At 41.3% G+C, this 16,572-nt stretch overlaps 1 protein-coding gene across 6 annotated transcripts in view; it reads left to right on the plus strand.

Annotated features, from left to right (window-relative positions):
• LOC128755062 (adhesion G protein-coupled receptor L3-like) overlaps positions 1-16,572 on the plus strand; it is a 136,053-nt gene that overhangs the window by 79,242 nt on the left and 40,239 nt on the right. For 4 of the 6 annotated variants that reach the window (XM_053858268.1, XM_053858270.1, XM_053858272.1 and 1 more), the window contains 4 exons: positions 3,971-4,384; positions 4,837-4,940; positions 7,671-7,856; positions 9,057-9,095. In XM_053858268.1, the coding sequence (XP_053714243.1) occupies positions 3,971-4,384; positions 4,837-4,940; positions 7,671-7,856; positions 9,057-9,095 (743 nt within the window). The remainder of the gene's footprint in view (positions 1-3,970; positions 4,385-4,836; positions 4,941-7,670; positions 7,857-9,056; positions 9,096-16,572) is intronic. The other 2 variants (XM_053858269.1, XM_053858273.1) reach the window with 1 other exon arrangement.

A 16,572-nucleotide genomic window follows, 5' to 3' on the forward strand; every position in this document is an offset into this window, starting at 1 on the left:
GAAGTGTGAGGTTTAGATTTCCTGTTGGACAACTGCAGAATGATATGTGCCCCAACACGGATTCCGCTGTCACTTGCTGCATGAAAACTGTAATTTTTCAGAGAATGAGTGCTGATGGAGGTGTTGATCTTCTTAACTCAGTTTGAAGGCCTTGTGAACAATGCTCCTCAATACTATCAGAACACAATCGACTGCAATCTCACCTTTTCTTAATCACTAAAAGACCATGCTGCACGCATGAAAGGCTTTCATAAATAATTTCCTTCTGCTTTTATTGTGACAAGTTGATATTGACCTGCTGTAACAACATGTATATATGTTTTGGGGCCTTATTTTTATTGTTTTATATATATTTTTTATTATTTTATATTTATTTATTATTATATATTTTATTATTATTATTATTGTTATTATTATTGTAGTAGTAGCATACTAGCGCAAACTCCACCACCCTCCACATGTAGTTGGCCTTTACCTTGACATTCCTTTTGGAGGAGATACAAAAGCAAACTCACAAATCCTCACATCTGTGTGGCAGGTTGTCTATGTTGTGACTTGTTATTGTGCATTAGCGCGAGGCCCTTTGGGCACCACTGCTGCAGTTTAGTCACCATGTGAACAACCTCTAGCCTTTATGTGTATAAATGTTTCAGGATGTTATGTAATGCTTGCTCCCCGAAGTAGTTTACAGCATATTGAGTCATAACCGTGTCTTTCCCATGCTTGATGAAGAGCAAAATAGATGGGTTGTTAACAGTAAAAAAGAAAGGCGGCCGATGTCATAAATCAAAGTTAGAGCTGCAATAAATGCGAGCAGGTCATTTGACAGTTTTGTTGACATGTCAGTGCAGCAATAGCTTCATGAAGTCACAAACGTTTGCCATGAACAAGCAAAAATAAGCCCAATACATAATTGTATTGGTTATTAGCTATAATCTACTTTCAGCAGTGTCCAGAAAGGGGCCCCGCCAAGGTCAACTTAAAAAAAAAAAAAGTATTTTGAGTCACCTTAAATTTGTACTGGTCTGAACTTAATTTATGACACTCGGGAAATAAAGTGTCTTTTCATATTAAGCCTTCACGGGTATTAAAGAGTGTTATTTTATTGTTGGCTATTTTTGGAGGAAAACATTATTTTATAGTTATTAAACGTCTCTGTTCCTCAGTGTCGTGTGGAAAAAAGAAGACTGTCACTGTCACTGTATTGTTGCTCGACCTCATCATGTGATGGTATTGTGGGTGCAGCCCCCTCCGGACACAAAAACAGCTTCAGAATGTAACACGCAGAAGGAGGTGAAGCGATAGAGAGCCGGCGCGGTAAATTGCAGTCACCTCTTGGCTGGTGTGTAAGTCTACCTCCAGCTACCATCCCGTGTTTATCACCTCATCTTCAAATGAATCCACTCACCAAAGACGCAGAGAAAGTAAGAGCTCCAAAGAGAGGAAGATTGACGGCTGGTCTCTGGGCCTGCGCTGCCACGCGTGATTGATTGCTATGTCCCTTGGAGAATGCATGAGGCCGGGCGACAGTGATTCAGGAACACAGAGCAGTGCAGTTTGGGTAAAGGAAACACTCCATTGACTTGTGGAGGAAGAGAACAGGGCGTACAAGGCAACGTTACACGGCTGTCAGTCAAGCAGACAGATGGAGAAGAAGTGGGAAGATCAAGAGGAAGAGGAAGGTAGGATGCAGGTCTCGATAATTAAAGATAGCAGAAGGGATCAGCTTTGGTTAACAGCACATGATGTTATAAACACCTTTTTTTTTTTTTCTCCCACCCATAAATTCACATGATCGCACTTCAAGCGTCACGCCTTTCCGCTGTACCATAGCAACACTTGAAGGGAACTGTTGATGGTAGGACTCATGATTAAGAGATCGCAGACTATTTCTGTTGTGATGTGATGTTTGCCGATGAAAACATTGCTTGATCTGAGCGACAAATGGGTCACTGGCTTCTCAGAAGAATGGCTTGCGTTCCTGAAGGGTCGAGGAACTCGCTGCCACGGGGTAAAATCCAGCAGCAGACCTGGTTAGCTCACCCTGGTTGGTGGTTCGGAGGTCGCTAAGCACCTTTAGCCAGCCTTGAACATTCATGGTGGACTGATGCAGAGTCTGATGGTCACCGTCTTCAGGAAGCTATGGGTGCTAGACGCCGCCCCACATCAGTGTGTAAGTCGGTGTAATGTTCTTCTAGCTTGTGACCTGATTTCCTAGAGTTACGTGGGGGCTGCAGAAGACAGAGTATGTGTGAAGTATGAACCTTGAATGCTCCTTTGACAACATGGCGGTGAGTCTTGCACCAGGGAATGGCGGTTACGGTTACACAGCGGCCCAGAAAACAGAACACTTCGGCAATTTCGGTCTTTTAAAATGCATGTAAACAGCCTACTCCCACTCCTGGAGAGAAATTCAGATTTCTAATGCATTTAGTAGCTCGACTAAGGATGCATGTAGCCGAGTAGCTGGATGACAATCAGATTGGGTGATGTGAACGGAAGTAAACCAACTGCTCCTCAGATGTGAAGACGGTCAAATAACATTCCAAACAATTGAAAACTCGAACTACGCATGTAACTTCCTCTCTCTTTGTGGACGTCAACACTGTTCTGCAGATGTGTATCTTTCTTCAAACACCTTCACGCGCATCGTTTTGATTGTTATGTTGTTATTGTTATACAACAATACCATTAGCAACTGTTAGCATGGTTGCTGGTGATGGAATGCTTTCGGTAGGACCTGCCAGTTTTGCGCGTTCTTGCCACCCCGTGGCACTGAGCTGACGTTATCCACTAGTACGGTTGACTCTCTTCTTCATGGAGAACATGAGGCCATCATAATTGAGCTGTTGCCGTAGTTGGGCAAATCCTTGCGTGTAACCGCAGTCTCTGGTACAGACAGAAGCAAACAATGATCCAAAAGCTGTTCTTCCCATTCTCCCTGTCCTGTACTGTCAACGTATTAGCTTAGTGTGGTTGCAGAGGCAGCCACTAATAGTTCCTTTTTGCTTTGTTGTTGCTTGGCTTTTAGTGTATAAATGCTGCCATGCTGAGCCTCACTCGGGTGTCTTTCTGAGAAGGCATGGTCTCTTGCGATCGAGTGCTTGTTTGTCTGCTACCCCCTGCCTCTCAACAAATGTTAGCGCCTTGAGTGATGTCATCAATTCCTTTCTGTGTGTCTTTTTATGGCCTTAATAAAGCACCGGGAGGAGAAAAGTGCTATGGACTTCCTGGACAAAAGAAAATGCGTTGCTATTTCGATAGCAAATTCGAAATTATCTGAAAGGTTTCATTGCGTTTCGACAGTTGTATATACGCGGCATATAATGGAAGATAACTGCTCATGTGGGAAAGGAGGAGTGAGGAGGACTGGTGTGAGTCAGATAGGTGAAGGGGACTGATGTGCTGTGGCAAACCCCTGGTGTGAAATGTTTATTTACATCCTGTAACGTAAGACTTCTGTATTTCTCAAAACATCGTTTTATTTTAATGTCATTCAAAATGTTATTGTCCGTCTAATATGCAAATCCCGCGATATTGGCCGCCAAAACCTAAGGTTCTGTGCTAGTTGTAAAAACCTATAAAAAGTGGGAAGGTTATGAGTTTTCATGCCTTTTTACGCCCAGCAGTGTGCCATGTGTGTGTTAGCATGCTTGGCACTCATGATGTCATGCTGGTATAACTCATGCATGACACTGAAAGGATGTTTGTTTCTGCCAGGTTAAGCAGAAAAAACCCTCATCAGAATAGTTTGAAAGCCCAGACCGCGTATGGAGGAGCATTAATATGCTCAGTTATTTTGCAGCTTTCTTCTAACTCTAGCATCATTAAAGCAGGTGTCATATGAAAGGTTAAAGAGCAGCATATCCCTGTGACACTTTGTCTTTATTTCTGAACAGTTATTTGACTTATTCTCGCATTCTGTTTCCATATTTGATCAACTCTACCTATTTCCCCTCTCTTATTATAGATTACCGCTCTCCCCTGATCCCGCCGAATCGAGGAGGCGCAGCAGGTCCGCCGTATGCTGGAGGTGGCTCCTCGTCATCCTCAACCAGCCGCACCACCACCCGTTCACCGCCCTACTACACGACTCCTCGTCCCCTCCTCACAACGTCTCCCGGCCAGCGTTACCGTACCACGACGACGGTCCGCCAGCCCCCAGTCATTCCTGCCGGGGGTTCATCATCTGATACCAATCAGATCCCGGACACCAACCAGAAAGCGGGACGTTATCCACCAGTGCAGGTCCCTCCAGCCGCCCCTCAGCCCCCTGCTCTTCCTCCGCAGGACTTCTGCATTCCTCGGGTGACCGCAGACATATCGTGGCCCAGAACTCAGCAGGGCCAGACAGCCAAGCAACCGTGCCCAGTAGGAACATTGGGTGAGAACGAAAGGGCATGCATATAAGTCACTGTTTTCTACATTTTATAATCTCTGGAAACTCCAAAAGGACGTTTTTAAAATCATTTTACGACATTCTTTGAGTGATTTATTTTTTTTTCTATTGAATTTCAAGTTGATCATGAAGGAACAATTGAATTAAAATTTGTCGAAGGCTTCAGTGGAAATTACTGTGGCACTTTAAAAGGGGCATCACCTTACTATCACGAACAAATCAAAGCTGAATTTAAATGAGGATTTTTAACTGAGATTATTTTTGAACACATTCAAATAGTTTCTTTCTTCTCTGTGAAGAAAGAAGAAAACTCAATGACGGTAATAATTCAGCACGAGTGCACTCCTGCTCAGTGATCCTCTGGCTAATGCAGAATCTTTGTGTTTGCTGGTTAATGTCAACACTGTCTTGTGATTTTAACTTGGCATATCTTGCAGGCGTGGCCACATACATGTGCATGGCCCATCTTGGCCACTGGGATACTGAAGGCCCTGATCTCAGCAACTGCACGTCGCCTTGGGTTAACCACATCATGCAGAAAGTGAGTCGGAATCTTTCTGCGAGCCCCTCTGGCTGCCTCGGAGCCCCAGTTTCAGAATGTGTGTCATGATATTGTCTGAGAGGAATGTTCACGCTTGAAGAAACCTTGACCCTAAGGACCAATTTAGGTCCCAGATCCATCCCTATCTGTTAACCCTAACATTAAATGGTGAAACATAGATGTCCAATGAGAGCATTGAGGCTGCAGCTTGTGAAAGGAGCGAGACTTTTGCTCTTTTGCATGAGTTTATACACAGTTTTGTCAAACAGAGTTCTGCATTTTAAAGAGCAACTCCTGAAGAAGACTGCAGTTGTAAGAATGGCAAATCTTTAAACTCAATTTTTAATTCACATTGACTTATTATGCATCTCAAGTTGACAATATTAAGTCCGCAAAGGTACCTGTTGACATGTGACACCTGTAAATTGAAAGGAAGTCTGGACTTCTGTTTCGCACTACTGCCATTTTATCCCCTCCACAGGGAGAGGGAACTCAGGCCAGAAAAAGCAGCTTATTATAGCTGCAACAACCAGGCCTGGTTTTTGCAATGTGCAATGTGGGTGACCGCCCAGGCCGCAATCTATGTCAGGGTGCACGAGGGATGGTTCACCTCGGGCGTCTAATCCTGCCTCTGGCAAAGAGTAGTCCACTATAATGGACAAGTTAGTCAACTATGGCTTCATATGTCAACCAGTTGTCACCTCACCATTCTCTTTTCTGCACATGCGACAATTAATAGTGTACAAATGTTTTTACCATGTTTTAGCATTTATAGAATGTCACATACATCAAAATCATATATATATATATATATATATATATATATATATATATATATATATATATATATATATATATATATAATGTTATTTTTTTAACCTTTTTAATATGTTTAAAAATCTTTTTTAAATGTTTTAAAATGTCTTTTTAAAGAGTATAGAAACTAGAATTATTTTTTAATTTAAATTTCAATTTAAATAAATAAATAAAAAATAAATAAATAAATAAAAATTATATATATATATACATAATTTTATTTTTTTACCCTTTTAAATATGTTTAAGAATCTTTTTTAAATGTTTTAAAATGTCTTTTTAAAAAGTATAGAAACTAGAATTATTTTTTAATTTAAATTTCAATTTAAATAAAAAACAAACAAAGCAAGAAGATAAGAGCAAACTGCGGACCAAACTGCCATCACACTGGCAACTCTGACACAATATCTGGAGACTGGCTGGCATCATCTTTTCTGCCCTCGCTCCACTGTCGCTGATTTGGTTATTGTTTTTGACTGAACTGACTGATCCTGCTGCACCTGGACCGAAGCATGCAGAAATGGAGTCGCAGGAACCGACATCATGGCGTGTCAGTAGCTTGGCAGCTAATGCTACAGACTGTGTGATCCTCAGTAGAAGTTTCCAACACTAACAAACAAGTAGTCTTATCAGGATTTCTGCCTGGATTTTGTGAGACAGTGGTGGAGCCCTTCTCCAGAAATGGAATGTAGCCAAGCAAGAAGTGAAACACGTTGATGTGGGTTCCTCGATATTCCCACCAAAAACAAAAACCATCATAATCGTATCTGCCTCCATGATACATGTTGTCGCTTTGTTTCATCCTGTGAGATTTCATCTATCAAAAAAATAAAGAAACAAAAAAACATACTTCTGAAGGCATGGCAGCTTTCATTTTGTCATGGTGGGGATTAGTTGAATAAATCTACTCAGTTCTTTGAGATCTCACATGTGCTACAATATAATAAAGCCACAGCTGTACATTAGTCGTCTCTGTATTAGAAACAGTCTGGAAGACCTTCATTTTCCAAAGGGCAGTGCTAAATAGTTATTTATTGGAAACGTGTATTAGAAATCTTAAAATGTGGTGTCAAAGTAAAAATAATGTAAATAGTAAAGTTCAAGGATATTTACATAACAGTAAATAAAATGCACGCCCTTCTGAAGAGCTCTAGTCTCTGCCCAAAATAATAAGGTTACTGAAACCCCTCAACCTTGTAACACAGGGGCCGTCAAACTCAGTCGTGCAAGAGGACCGAGTGTTACACGCAGTCAAAGTTGCACGCCTTGCAGAAACAGTCAATAACTGACTCTCCCATCGCAGGAGGTTTTGGAGGCTAATATTCGCGTAATGGTCCCGGTGCTCCGAGTGACTGACAACATCCTTCCAACCACAAACAAATAAAATCTTCAGTGTGAGTCGCCCCCCCCCCTTGATTCTTTAGTGGATAAATATTCTTTTGAAGCCTTTCATGCCGACTGCATTTATAATATTCATGTTTCATTTACAACTATCTTTGTACAAGGTTTGAACCACAAGGTTAGTAACATCCCTGGTGTGAGAAACTCTTCAAAGCAGAACCAGCTGGGTTGTAGTCACTGTAACACTTCAGATTATGTGTTAAATTACATTTCCCCTTTTTATTTACGTGCTTCATGTACGAAGCGCTTCTTGCGTTTACTGTTGAGTTTTCCGACATGAATTCTGGGTTACAAGTGGAACTACAGTAAGTGATGCACAGAAATAGAAGTGATTCAGCAAAGAAAAGTTTGGTACCTTCGCTCACTTCTCATTGTCGTTCAACTCTTCTGTAAAACCTATTGTACTTTTGACTTTCCTGATGCTTCTCTCCTCATCTGACTCAACAACAATCAATCCCCAATTGTTTCTGTCTCTCAACAGTCTCGCTATCTTTTTCTCATTGTGTTGCTGTAGCTCCGGTCAGGTGAAACAGCAGCGATCGTTGCCAGGGAGCTGGCAGAGCAGACTAAAGGGCTCCTGCGTCCTGGAGATGTGCCATCAACAGTGCGGGCGATGGCCCAACTGGTCGAACTGCTCGATGTCCAGCTCAGAAACCTCACCCCCGGAGGCAAGGACAGCGCTGCCCGCAGCCTCACCAAGGTACTGTGGTTAGGAGATAAAAAGTTGAGTCAATATAAGTTGCCAGACTAGAGTTTTGCTCGCCCTTCCTGCTGTGATAAATTCTGTTTGTTATTTGAGAAGACATAAAACACAGCAGGCGAGTTTCTGTTCGTTTCTGGTGCTGTGTAATTAAACAATCATTATCGCTGGGGATCAGATATTACATTTCATAATCACAATTTTCCTCTGCGCTGCTTTTAAGTTCTTTCAATTGGGGGGGGGATGTTAATAAATGTTCTTGTCAGAGCTGCTCAGTTTGGGTCTTAATAAGAATAATAACCATTCTCGGTGGCCTCTGTGATGCACCATATACTGTACGTTTTGCTTACTAGATTTTTTAAATTCATAATCATCTAAAGGACAAAATTGTCCCCTGAAAACAAAACTGCAAAACTCAATCAGAGAATCCCAAACTTTATTTATGAAATTCTCCGAGGCAGCGTGTGCAGTGGTCTCTGCATTTGAGCGAAGCAACAAAGTGTTTTGTGTAGCACTCCCTCTGGTCGTCTGTATTCTTGGAACGCCTCGATGCTGACCAACGGACAGAGACGCAGACTGAAATCCTTTGTGACTGTGTCCCTACACCGGCACTTTCGGCTACTGTCCCCCCAGACTGTCTGGCCGATGAAGCAGTATCTGAAAGAGCAGGTCGCTCAAATACAGAGCCAGACCCACGCGCTAATAACACCAAGCATCCCGTCCTGCTTGTTGTTCTCTCTCAGGGACTCTGGTGGAAAACAGATCGACAGCCACACAAGTAATAGGAACATTAGTTAGCATTAAGAAGTCAGCTCACTCGTGTAAAACAATCAGCATGTGAAATTGAAGTTATATCTCTGGAGAAAACTCAAAGTTGTCCATGAATAAATCATACAAATTTGGTTTGAGTTCATGTCACTCATACACCGCATGAAAACTACTAAGTAGTATCATGTTTTGAATTGACATATGTGCATTCTTGATCTTAAACATTTCCTTTGTGATATCTGAATTTGTCCTGTATTACAATGTATTATGTCCATTTATGCAGTGCTTTCACAGGCGTGTGTGTAATACAGTGTGTATTGCTTTATCTATTATATGGAAATGGTGTGCCAGGATGAGAGTGCCAGCATATGTGTGTGTGATAAAAAAAAAAATGTGGTCCACTGCTAACAGATCGACTGTTTGAATTCACAGCTTCAGAAGAGAGAAAGGTCCTGCAGGTTTTTCACACAGGTATTTCATGTTCCTGATATTGTCAGTTCCTCCGCCGCCATATCACCTTGTTTTTCTTTTGGTTTGTTTGTTTAGTTTGGGGTTTTTTTTGTATACGCGTCTATGTGTTTTCACACCCGGCATGGGATCCAGTTGAGTTGCTGGTAGTGTGTCTGTAAGCACAGCTTCAATGCCATGCTGCTGCAAATCACTTTTGATTTCCATTTGATCTATTCCAAGCTCCATGAACAGCTCACCTGCACTGCACTGCTTACATGTTGCAAAGTGTCCACTGGTGGCTTTGATCAGACTTTTTTTTTTTTTGGCTTGATTTTCATTTCTGAGGCTTGATTTGCTATTGAATTGTTGTGTAAATGAATAGGCTGTTATTGACCCAGTCAGATTATTTGTATCATTGCAAGAGAAGTTTTGTAGTTTACTTATTTTTTTACATTTGTTGAAATTATTATTATTTTTTTGTAATGATCATAGAGTCTCATATTTCAGCGTTGTGTGCCATGGGAAATGGTCCAGATCCACCTCATTTGTTTATTGTTTGATATGATGAAAATGAAATCATGAACATTTAGAACATGTTGACGATCTACCAACATGAGGAGATGACATGGATTCAGCCACATTCTTACTTTAGATCGATGCTGATGCGTTGACATGACCATCAGAAGCAGCAGCACCCCTCTTCCCACACACACTGGCAGCGAAGAAGCCGGTCAAATGCGCAACTTGGAGTTGTTTTAAAGTGACTGCCTCTAACCCAGGGCTTCTCAGTTATGTTCTGTTGCGCCCCCCGCAGGAAGAAGTAAATGTTTCGCGTAGTACTAGTATAGAACTAGTCACAATAAATAATAACTTTATTGACATTGTCTTTGTGTGTAACAGAAAAGACGTAAAGTGTATCAGTTTCCTGAAATTTAAAAAGAAAGTCATGAGTGTATGTGCAATTACACTTCACACTATTCTAGTACGGCAAAAAAGCGACACCAAAGACTGTCTGCAGAGCCGAAACTTTATATGCTTCATGAAACTAAATGCTGGCCCAAATAAACGTGCTCCAAAATGTGAATAGATATTGAATCCATCAATGGTGATGAGCAAGCTGAGACAAAGAATGTTAAAGATTTATCTGGAAATTCTCCAAACTGAAATAAACAAAAAGGTATTTTCTCTTATTTGTTTCTGTAAAAAGCATGGCAAAATAGAGTGTCAGAACCTACAATTTTTCTCAAATTAAAAGGGATTTTCTACAGGACTTTCAACAAAGTACTATTACGCTTTGGTCAAGGTTCTTTTGGAGGTGTGCCTCAGGATTTTTCTGCAATGAACCAAGTGTGCCATGGCTTAAGAAAGTTTGAAAACCACTGGTCCACACCACTTCTAGTCTATGACCTCTGTTCAGGAAGTAATTTTGTCTATATTTAGGTATAATGCAAATTTCTAGAACATGTTTTCTGCAAATATATATAAAAAAAAGTTGAAATAGCTTCAAGAATTGACCAATAATCCCACTAACATAGAGGCGCCTTTTAGACAGACCAGAGACAAATACACGTTGGCCAATCTTGTTTGAAGCGTATGTTTTAAAGCTATCTAGTGGGGTCTGGAATTATTAGTGACAAAAGCCCATGCAAATCTGGGCCTGTCAAATTATATATAATATATATTTTATACTTTTTTTTGAGATGAAAAATGTTTTTCCCGTCAATCAAGTGTCTAGTGATCTAAAGGTGACTGAAACGACACTTTATTACACATTAAAAATAATATTGTCCCCTTGTGTTGTTAGCTTTTAACTCTGATTTACAATTAACTTCAAAATTCAAACAAAGTTTTTTGGCCGAAAAATGGAGGTGAAATTCCAAAAATACAAGGCTTAAAAAAACCTTGTCTAAGCCAGTGGTGCAAGTGAAGGAAAACAACGCTTTGTTAAGATCAACAACAGCAGCAGCGTTCACAGAGCATGAGTCGTATCGAGTCCTGCTACTTATCGCGTTCAGAATGTAAAGATGCTTGACGCTGGTCTTTGGAAATCCCTATTTATACCATCAAAGGCTCCTCATTCATGTGCGGCAAGCCGACTGCAGAGTCCCTCTTTTTATTCCGCTGCACCCGCCGCTCTTCCTCCGCTCGCACACAGACGACGGGGTCGCTCTTTTTCTCCTGATGCAGGCTTTTCGCCGCTCTCTCCCGAAAACTGGTTGTGTCAGCACCAGTCAGCAATGTCACATCATAGAACATGGCTTAGGAGTGCATGCGAGCTGACACTGGCACGAACACGTATTCGGAATAAATTCATAAATGTTGGGTAAATGACCTCGGGGGCTGGAAAGTTTTCATGGCAGAATAGCAAGTGGAAGGTAAAGATCTTGGACGACATTGAGTGAGCGGCGACTACTCCTCCAGTGACTGTTGTAATAGGCCCCTGCGATCTGAAGCGAAACAGTCGTCTGCACGGGCAGATAGAAATGCCTGTGATCAGGGATGTGTTGTGGCACCGCGCTCTCCTCCTTTATTATCGGCAGAGCTAATTGCTGAAAAAGAGAGCAGGAAGGCGGTTTGGGTTTCCTAATAGAGAGCAGAGGTAATGGAATTCTCCCTCTCCTTCCCTCCTTATTTTATTTATCTCATCCCATCTCCTGCACACGCCAGTCATCCCACTTCACTGGGGAGCCTGGGACTTGTTTCATGTATTCTAAATTGGCAATTTATTCATGATGAAGTTGGCGGTGTGCGGAACTTTGATGCTGTTGGGTGCTATAATGGATGGTTAGGCACAGAGAGGTGGTGGCGGGGGGGGGCTTTGGACATCGAGTGAGAGGGTACAGTCAGAGGAACCTAATCAGGAAACAATCTCCAGTGCAGTGAGGAGACGGCGGCGCTCGATGACGACATGTCATTTCTCCGTGAACGGATGAAAGGACGGAGCGAAGAAATACTTTGAATTTAAAGCCTGATTTAGCTTCAAACTCTTCCTGTCAGGGATGAGAAACTCTAACAACAACTGGCAGATAAGCCTGCTTCCCTGATGAAAACATCTTTAAAACATGCACTTTCTCAGTCAAGGGAGGAAGGATCTGTTTTTTTTTTCTTCTTCACACGTTTGCATCCATCAAACATCAAGTCTTTTTACAAAGTGTGTCTCGCTGTGTGTGTGTGTGCGCTCACCACTCGTGCACATGTGCTTGTAGCTGGAAGAAGAAGAGCAACCAAAGCCCCATGTCTGTCTTGCTGCTGCTGTTTACGCTGGATTACCCCAGTGCTTCAAAGCCTTTCCCTTCTGCCCCATTTACTGCTCTGTGTCTATGCACATGCTCTTGTGCTTGTATGCTCTTACTCACACACGGAGCTCTGTGCACGCGTCCACGTACCTGACAGGCATTTCTTTCTCTCCGGCTCTTTTGTTTTTATATATGGATGTGTAGAATACCACAAAAACCTCTCTGCGTTTTTTTAATAGATGCATATTAAATATAATAATATTTGTTTCATTTACTGAGGAGGCTCATCCCTGACCACTTGCAGCAAAGTGCAGTCGGGGGTGGAATGACCGACCCGAACAGAATCAGGACAAACACTCTACACTCCATCCTGTACTCTACATCATTTTTGTTCAGTGAAATATTTTATTGAGAGAAACACTGCTTCACTGGGATCAGCTTAGAATTATTGATCTGCGGCTTATCTAGCCCAACAGGATTTAATGTGTTTTAATTTTACAATGAAATTCTGATCTGTGACTCTAATTGCTGGAGCAATAATAATAATAATAACAATAATAGTAGTTGTAAACATTTTTGTGCATTTGGAATTTCTCTTTTCCCCGAAAGTGCAACATTTTTAAAAAATAACTTTCTAAATTAGAAATTATTATAAAAAGAATAAAGAATAAACTTAAAAACATTTTTTTTCTTGACCAATATTTCAACACAAAATAATTGGATTCCATTAAGGCAAAGAACATAAACACTGCTACCTCCTCCCTCACTATTGTTTTTTGCTATACTGTTTTGCACCTTGTCCGTTTGTCACATAGTGTGAGTGGGGTGGTTCTAAACCACAGCAAAATTAATGACACATAAATGGTTTTGTTGGGCCATATGGTTTAAAAAATAAAAAAAGTGGTTACTAGTGTGTTGACGCAATGACCAATGAACTTAAGTGGCACATTATGTCACATGAAAGTCAATTCATTTTACTGATTCAAGTTTTAACTGTCCATGTCATCAATGGAAAAACAGCAGGGAAATTTTTCAAATGATTATAATTCAGAAGAACTTCACGAGCACCACCAAATTCAAAACTAATTCTACGCTGGTCCATTTCCAACCAACCCTGAAAATGCCACATTTTTGAGTGTTTGTGTTTACAAACAAGCAGACAAACAAAAAAGTTCTACTGCATGATTGGCAGGTCTAATAGAGACATCCACCAATGGATGTCTAGCTGAAGAACAAGGACATCTTTGATGTAGAAATGAAAGCTCTGGCTGATAACTGAATGAATCTCACGTTCAAGGTTAAGTTGTGACAGTGGGAGAGGCCCGTGACCCTCCTGGCGGCATCCAACTCATCCTACTCTCCCTGGCTGCAGAGATCTGGTGCACCATTTGGCACCTGAAGAAAAAGGTTAAGATTCTAAGCAGCAACCACAGTTTATAAGTCACTCTTCCAGCAACTTAAAACTTTTCTTTTTTAGAAGCAATGATTTAGCGTTAAACAAGCTGAGATCTGACCCTTTAAAAAGAATCCCCTCAGACATTGGTACTCAGATAGAAATAGACAAATATGGTATATCTTGAAGGTTTAGCAAGAAAACCAGCTGCCTCTTTTTCAACATTCGGAACCAGTTACCTCACTTAAAACTCGCCCAGCGAGTTTTTTCATTGGACCTGCAGGTTGTCAGCATAATCCACACATGTGCTTGACATTTTGTTGCCGTGGAAATCAGCAGGAGCGTGGCTTTTTCTGATTATGGGAAGGTGTTCGCCTCTTACCACATTTTATATGCCACGGACGGACGGTATTTATGTATACTTAAGTTCCAAACTTCTGGATTTGTATTTCAAATCTATCTCCCCAACATCCACCTCGGTCCCGATACATGGAATCATTTAAATCAATATTGAAATCTATTTGGTGAAGTAGAAAAAATATTTGCTGCTGTTTTCGTTTTTACTCGGTCCTACTTTGGTCTGTGTGCTGAAGCAGTGGATTAATTAGTTTTTGTTTACACGTAGTCTTCTCCAACTCATCCAATATGCATCCCAGCTAATTAGCTTGGAGCGCTAAAGGAGGAAATTGTATTATCTTGTTTGCTTGTTGGCTAAGCAACCTTCTCATGTGTGCCATCGAACAGTTTCAACATGCGACTGGCACGCCCCCAAAATAAACAGGTAGAGGCATTTTGCCCCCTGTGCCATCTGTAGTTTTGGACATGCTGGTGGAAGTCATGATTCACTGTCAAAGCAGTGTGTGATTTCCTCAAGGACACCACTCCACGCTTCACCACCAAAAACAACAAGCTTTTGACCGGATGAGTGCAGAGGAGATCCGGAATTTTGGATGGTTAAAATACTGTGGCATCTGCGTGGGAATAATGAAATTGACTTTTCAATGTTTCAAGGTCTTGAATTTTGCTGAAGGAACGCTGAAACGTGAAGAAAGATTTGAAAGCTGTAGAAAAAAATTGAATTTTGCTGAAGGAACGCTGAAATGTGAAGAAAGATTTGAAAGAGTTCTTGTGAAGGTGCAGTAGAAGAAAGTTGTGGCGGGAGATTAGATGTAAAGTGAATGAGTGAGTGGAGAAGAAGTGAGTTTAATAAAAACGGGGAAAAAAAAACTTACCTTTCAAATTGGAAGCTGATGAGACACTCAGACATTTCACCCAGGAATAGTGTTGCCAATTTCCGACTGTTTCTCAATGTGTCCTTTTGACAGGACCTGTCCCCTCAGTCAGGGGTGGCCAACTCAGTCAAGCCAGCGGGTGGAAGTTTGAACTGTCCATGCTGAACAAAATTCTAGTTTTTACCCGCCTTTCTTCAAGGACTATTTCATATCCGTGTCTCAGTTAATTATGGGAGGCTAAGTTTCTAAAATATTAGTTTTTCTTGAAGCATTTTATTTCCTTTTCAACGGCATCAATATGTTTGGGTTCCCAGCTTGAACATTCTGGTCTGTGAAGGTCATGTTTTGAAGATGATTTAGTTGTTGATGCGCTCAAAATTAGTGTTGAATTTTGGGCCAGCAGGTTCTAATTAAGGCTGTTGCAGGCTACATAAAAAGAAAAGATACACAAAACATCTGAAAGCAGCCGAGCAATGAGGAGTTCAAGGACATGTCCTGAAGCGCCATGTTTACAAAACAATCTGGAAAATGAATTTGATTTGCACTTGCTTCAAATTCATTCAAAGAATTTCACGATATGAAGACTTTCGATTTGGCGATTGAAAACATCTGAACATTTGATTTTTATTCTTAATTTTGTTTACGCCTGTGCCCCCAGTTTCATTGAAGAAGTGAAATTCTACCTGTTTGAGTCTAAGCGTCAACAGAAATATAGAAACGTACCATCGATTGACATCATCACCTCGAGTGCATCTGACATATGGTACTTTCCCTGCCTTTTAATTTGTCTGTATTAGCGCATCCTTTTCAAAAGGAAAAAGTAGTGCAGCCTTTGCTGTCACAGCACTTTTTTTTCATTTACCTTGCATACAGTTTTGTGTACTGCTGGGGGACTGATACGGCAAACTCTCACTGACTCTCACTGTTGCTGCTTTTGCACATCACTTTCGGTCTCGCTGTACAATATTCATCAGATTATGAATATTCCTCTCCAGAAACTGTGAGGCAACTCACCTCTCTTGCTCCCTGATGTGCTCCAAATATGAAACCTCAACTTCCTTCATCTCCTCATTATCTATCTACTCCAAACGTTGATAGAAACATCCCCAACAACTGTTGTGGTTACACTCATGTGTGAAGGAGAAACTGCATCAGGCTTGCAGCTTGCCTTGTTTTAATGTCGCAATGTCTGTCGGTGGCGTCCAAAGACTAAATTGGCGCATGTGCTGAGTCAGGTGACACATTTATTGGATCCATAAGCCACTTCTAAATGTCTCATGAGCTTTTATCCCTTGCATTTTCAAAGTCATTCTGAGGAAGTAGAATAGTGACAACATCGATGGCCGTCCATCTCAAGAGGCAGAAGCTGTGAGGATCTCTCAGTCGGTTTACTTAGGTGAAGCTCGTTCCCAGACAGTGCAAGTTAAGCTGGACTCGAGTGTGAGATATGTTTATTTGAAAGCACCTTTTTATGTTTCCCCCCTGAGGGTTCCACATATCTATCTTCCTTCCAAGATCTCTGCTTGCTTTCATCACATTCTCCATCCAGACAGGGTCAAAATGAAACATCAGATCATGGAAGCATAAGATCACACATGTGACCTGTCTCCGTTGTGTTGGTTCGCTGGTACTCTGAG

The sequence above is a fragment of the Synchiropus splendidus genome, chromosome 2, assembly GCF_027744825.2.
Source record: "Synchiropus splendidus isolate RoL2022-P1 chromosome 2, RoL_Sspl_1.0, whole genome shotgun sequence".
Taxonomy (NCBI): Eukaryota; Metazoa; Chordata; class Actinopteri; order Syngnathiformes; family Callionymidae; genus Synchiropus; species Synchiropus splendidus.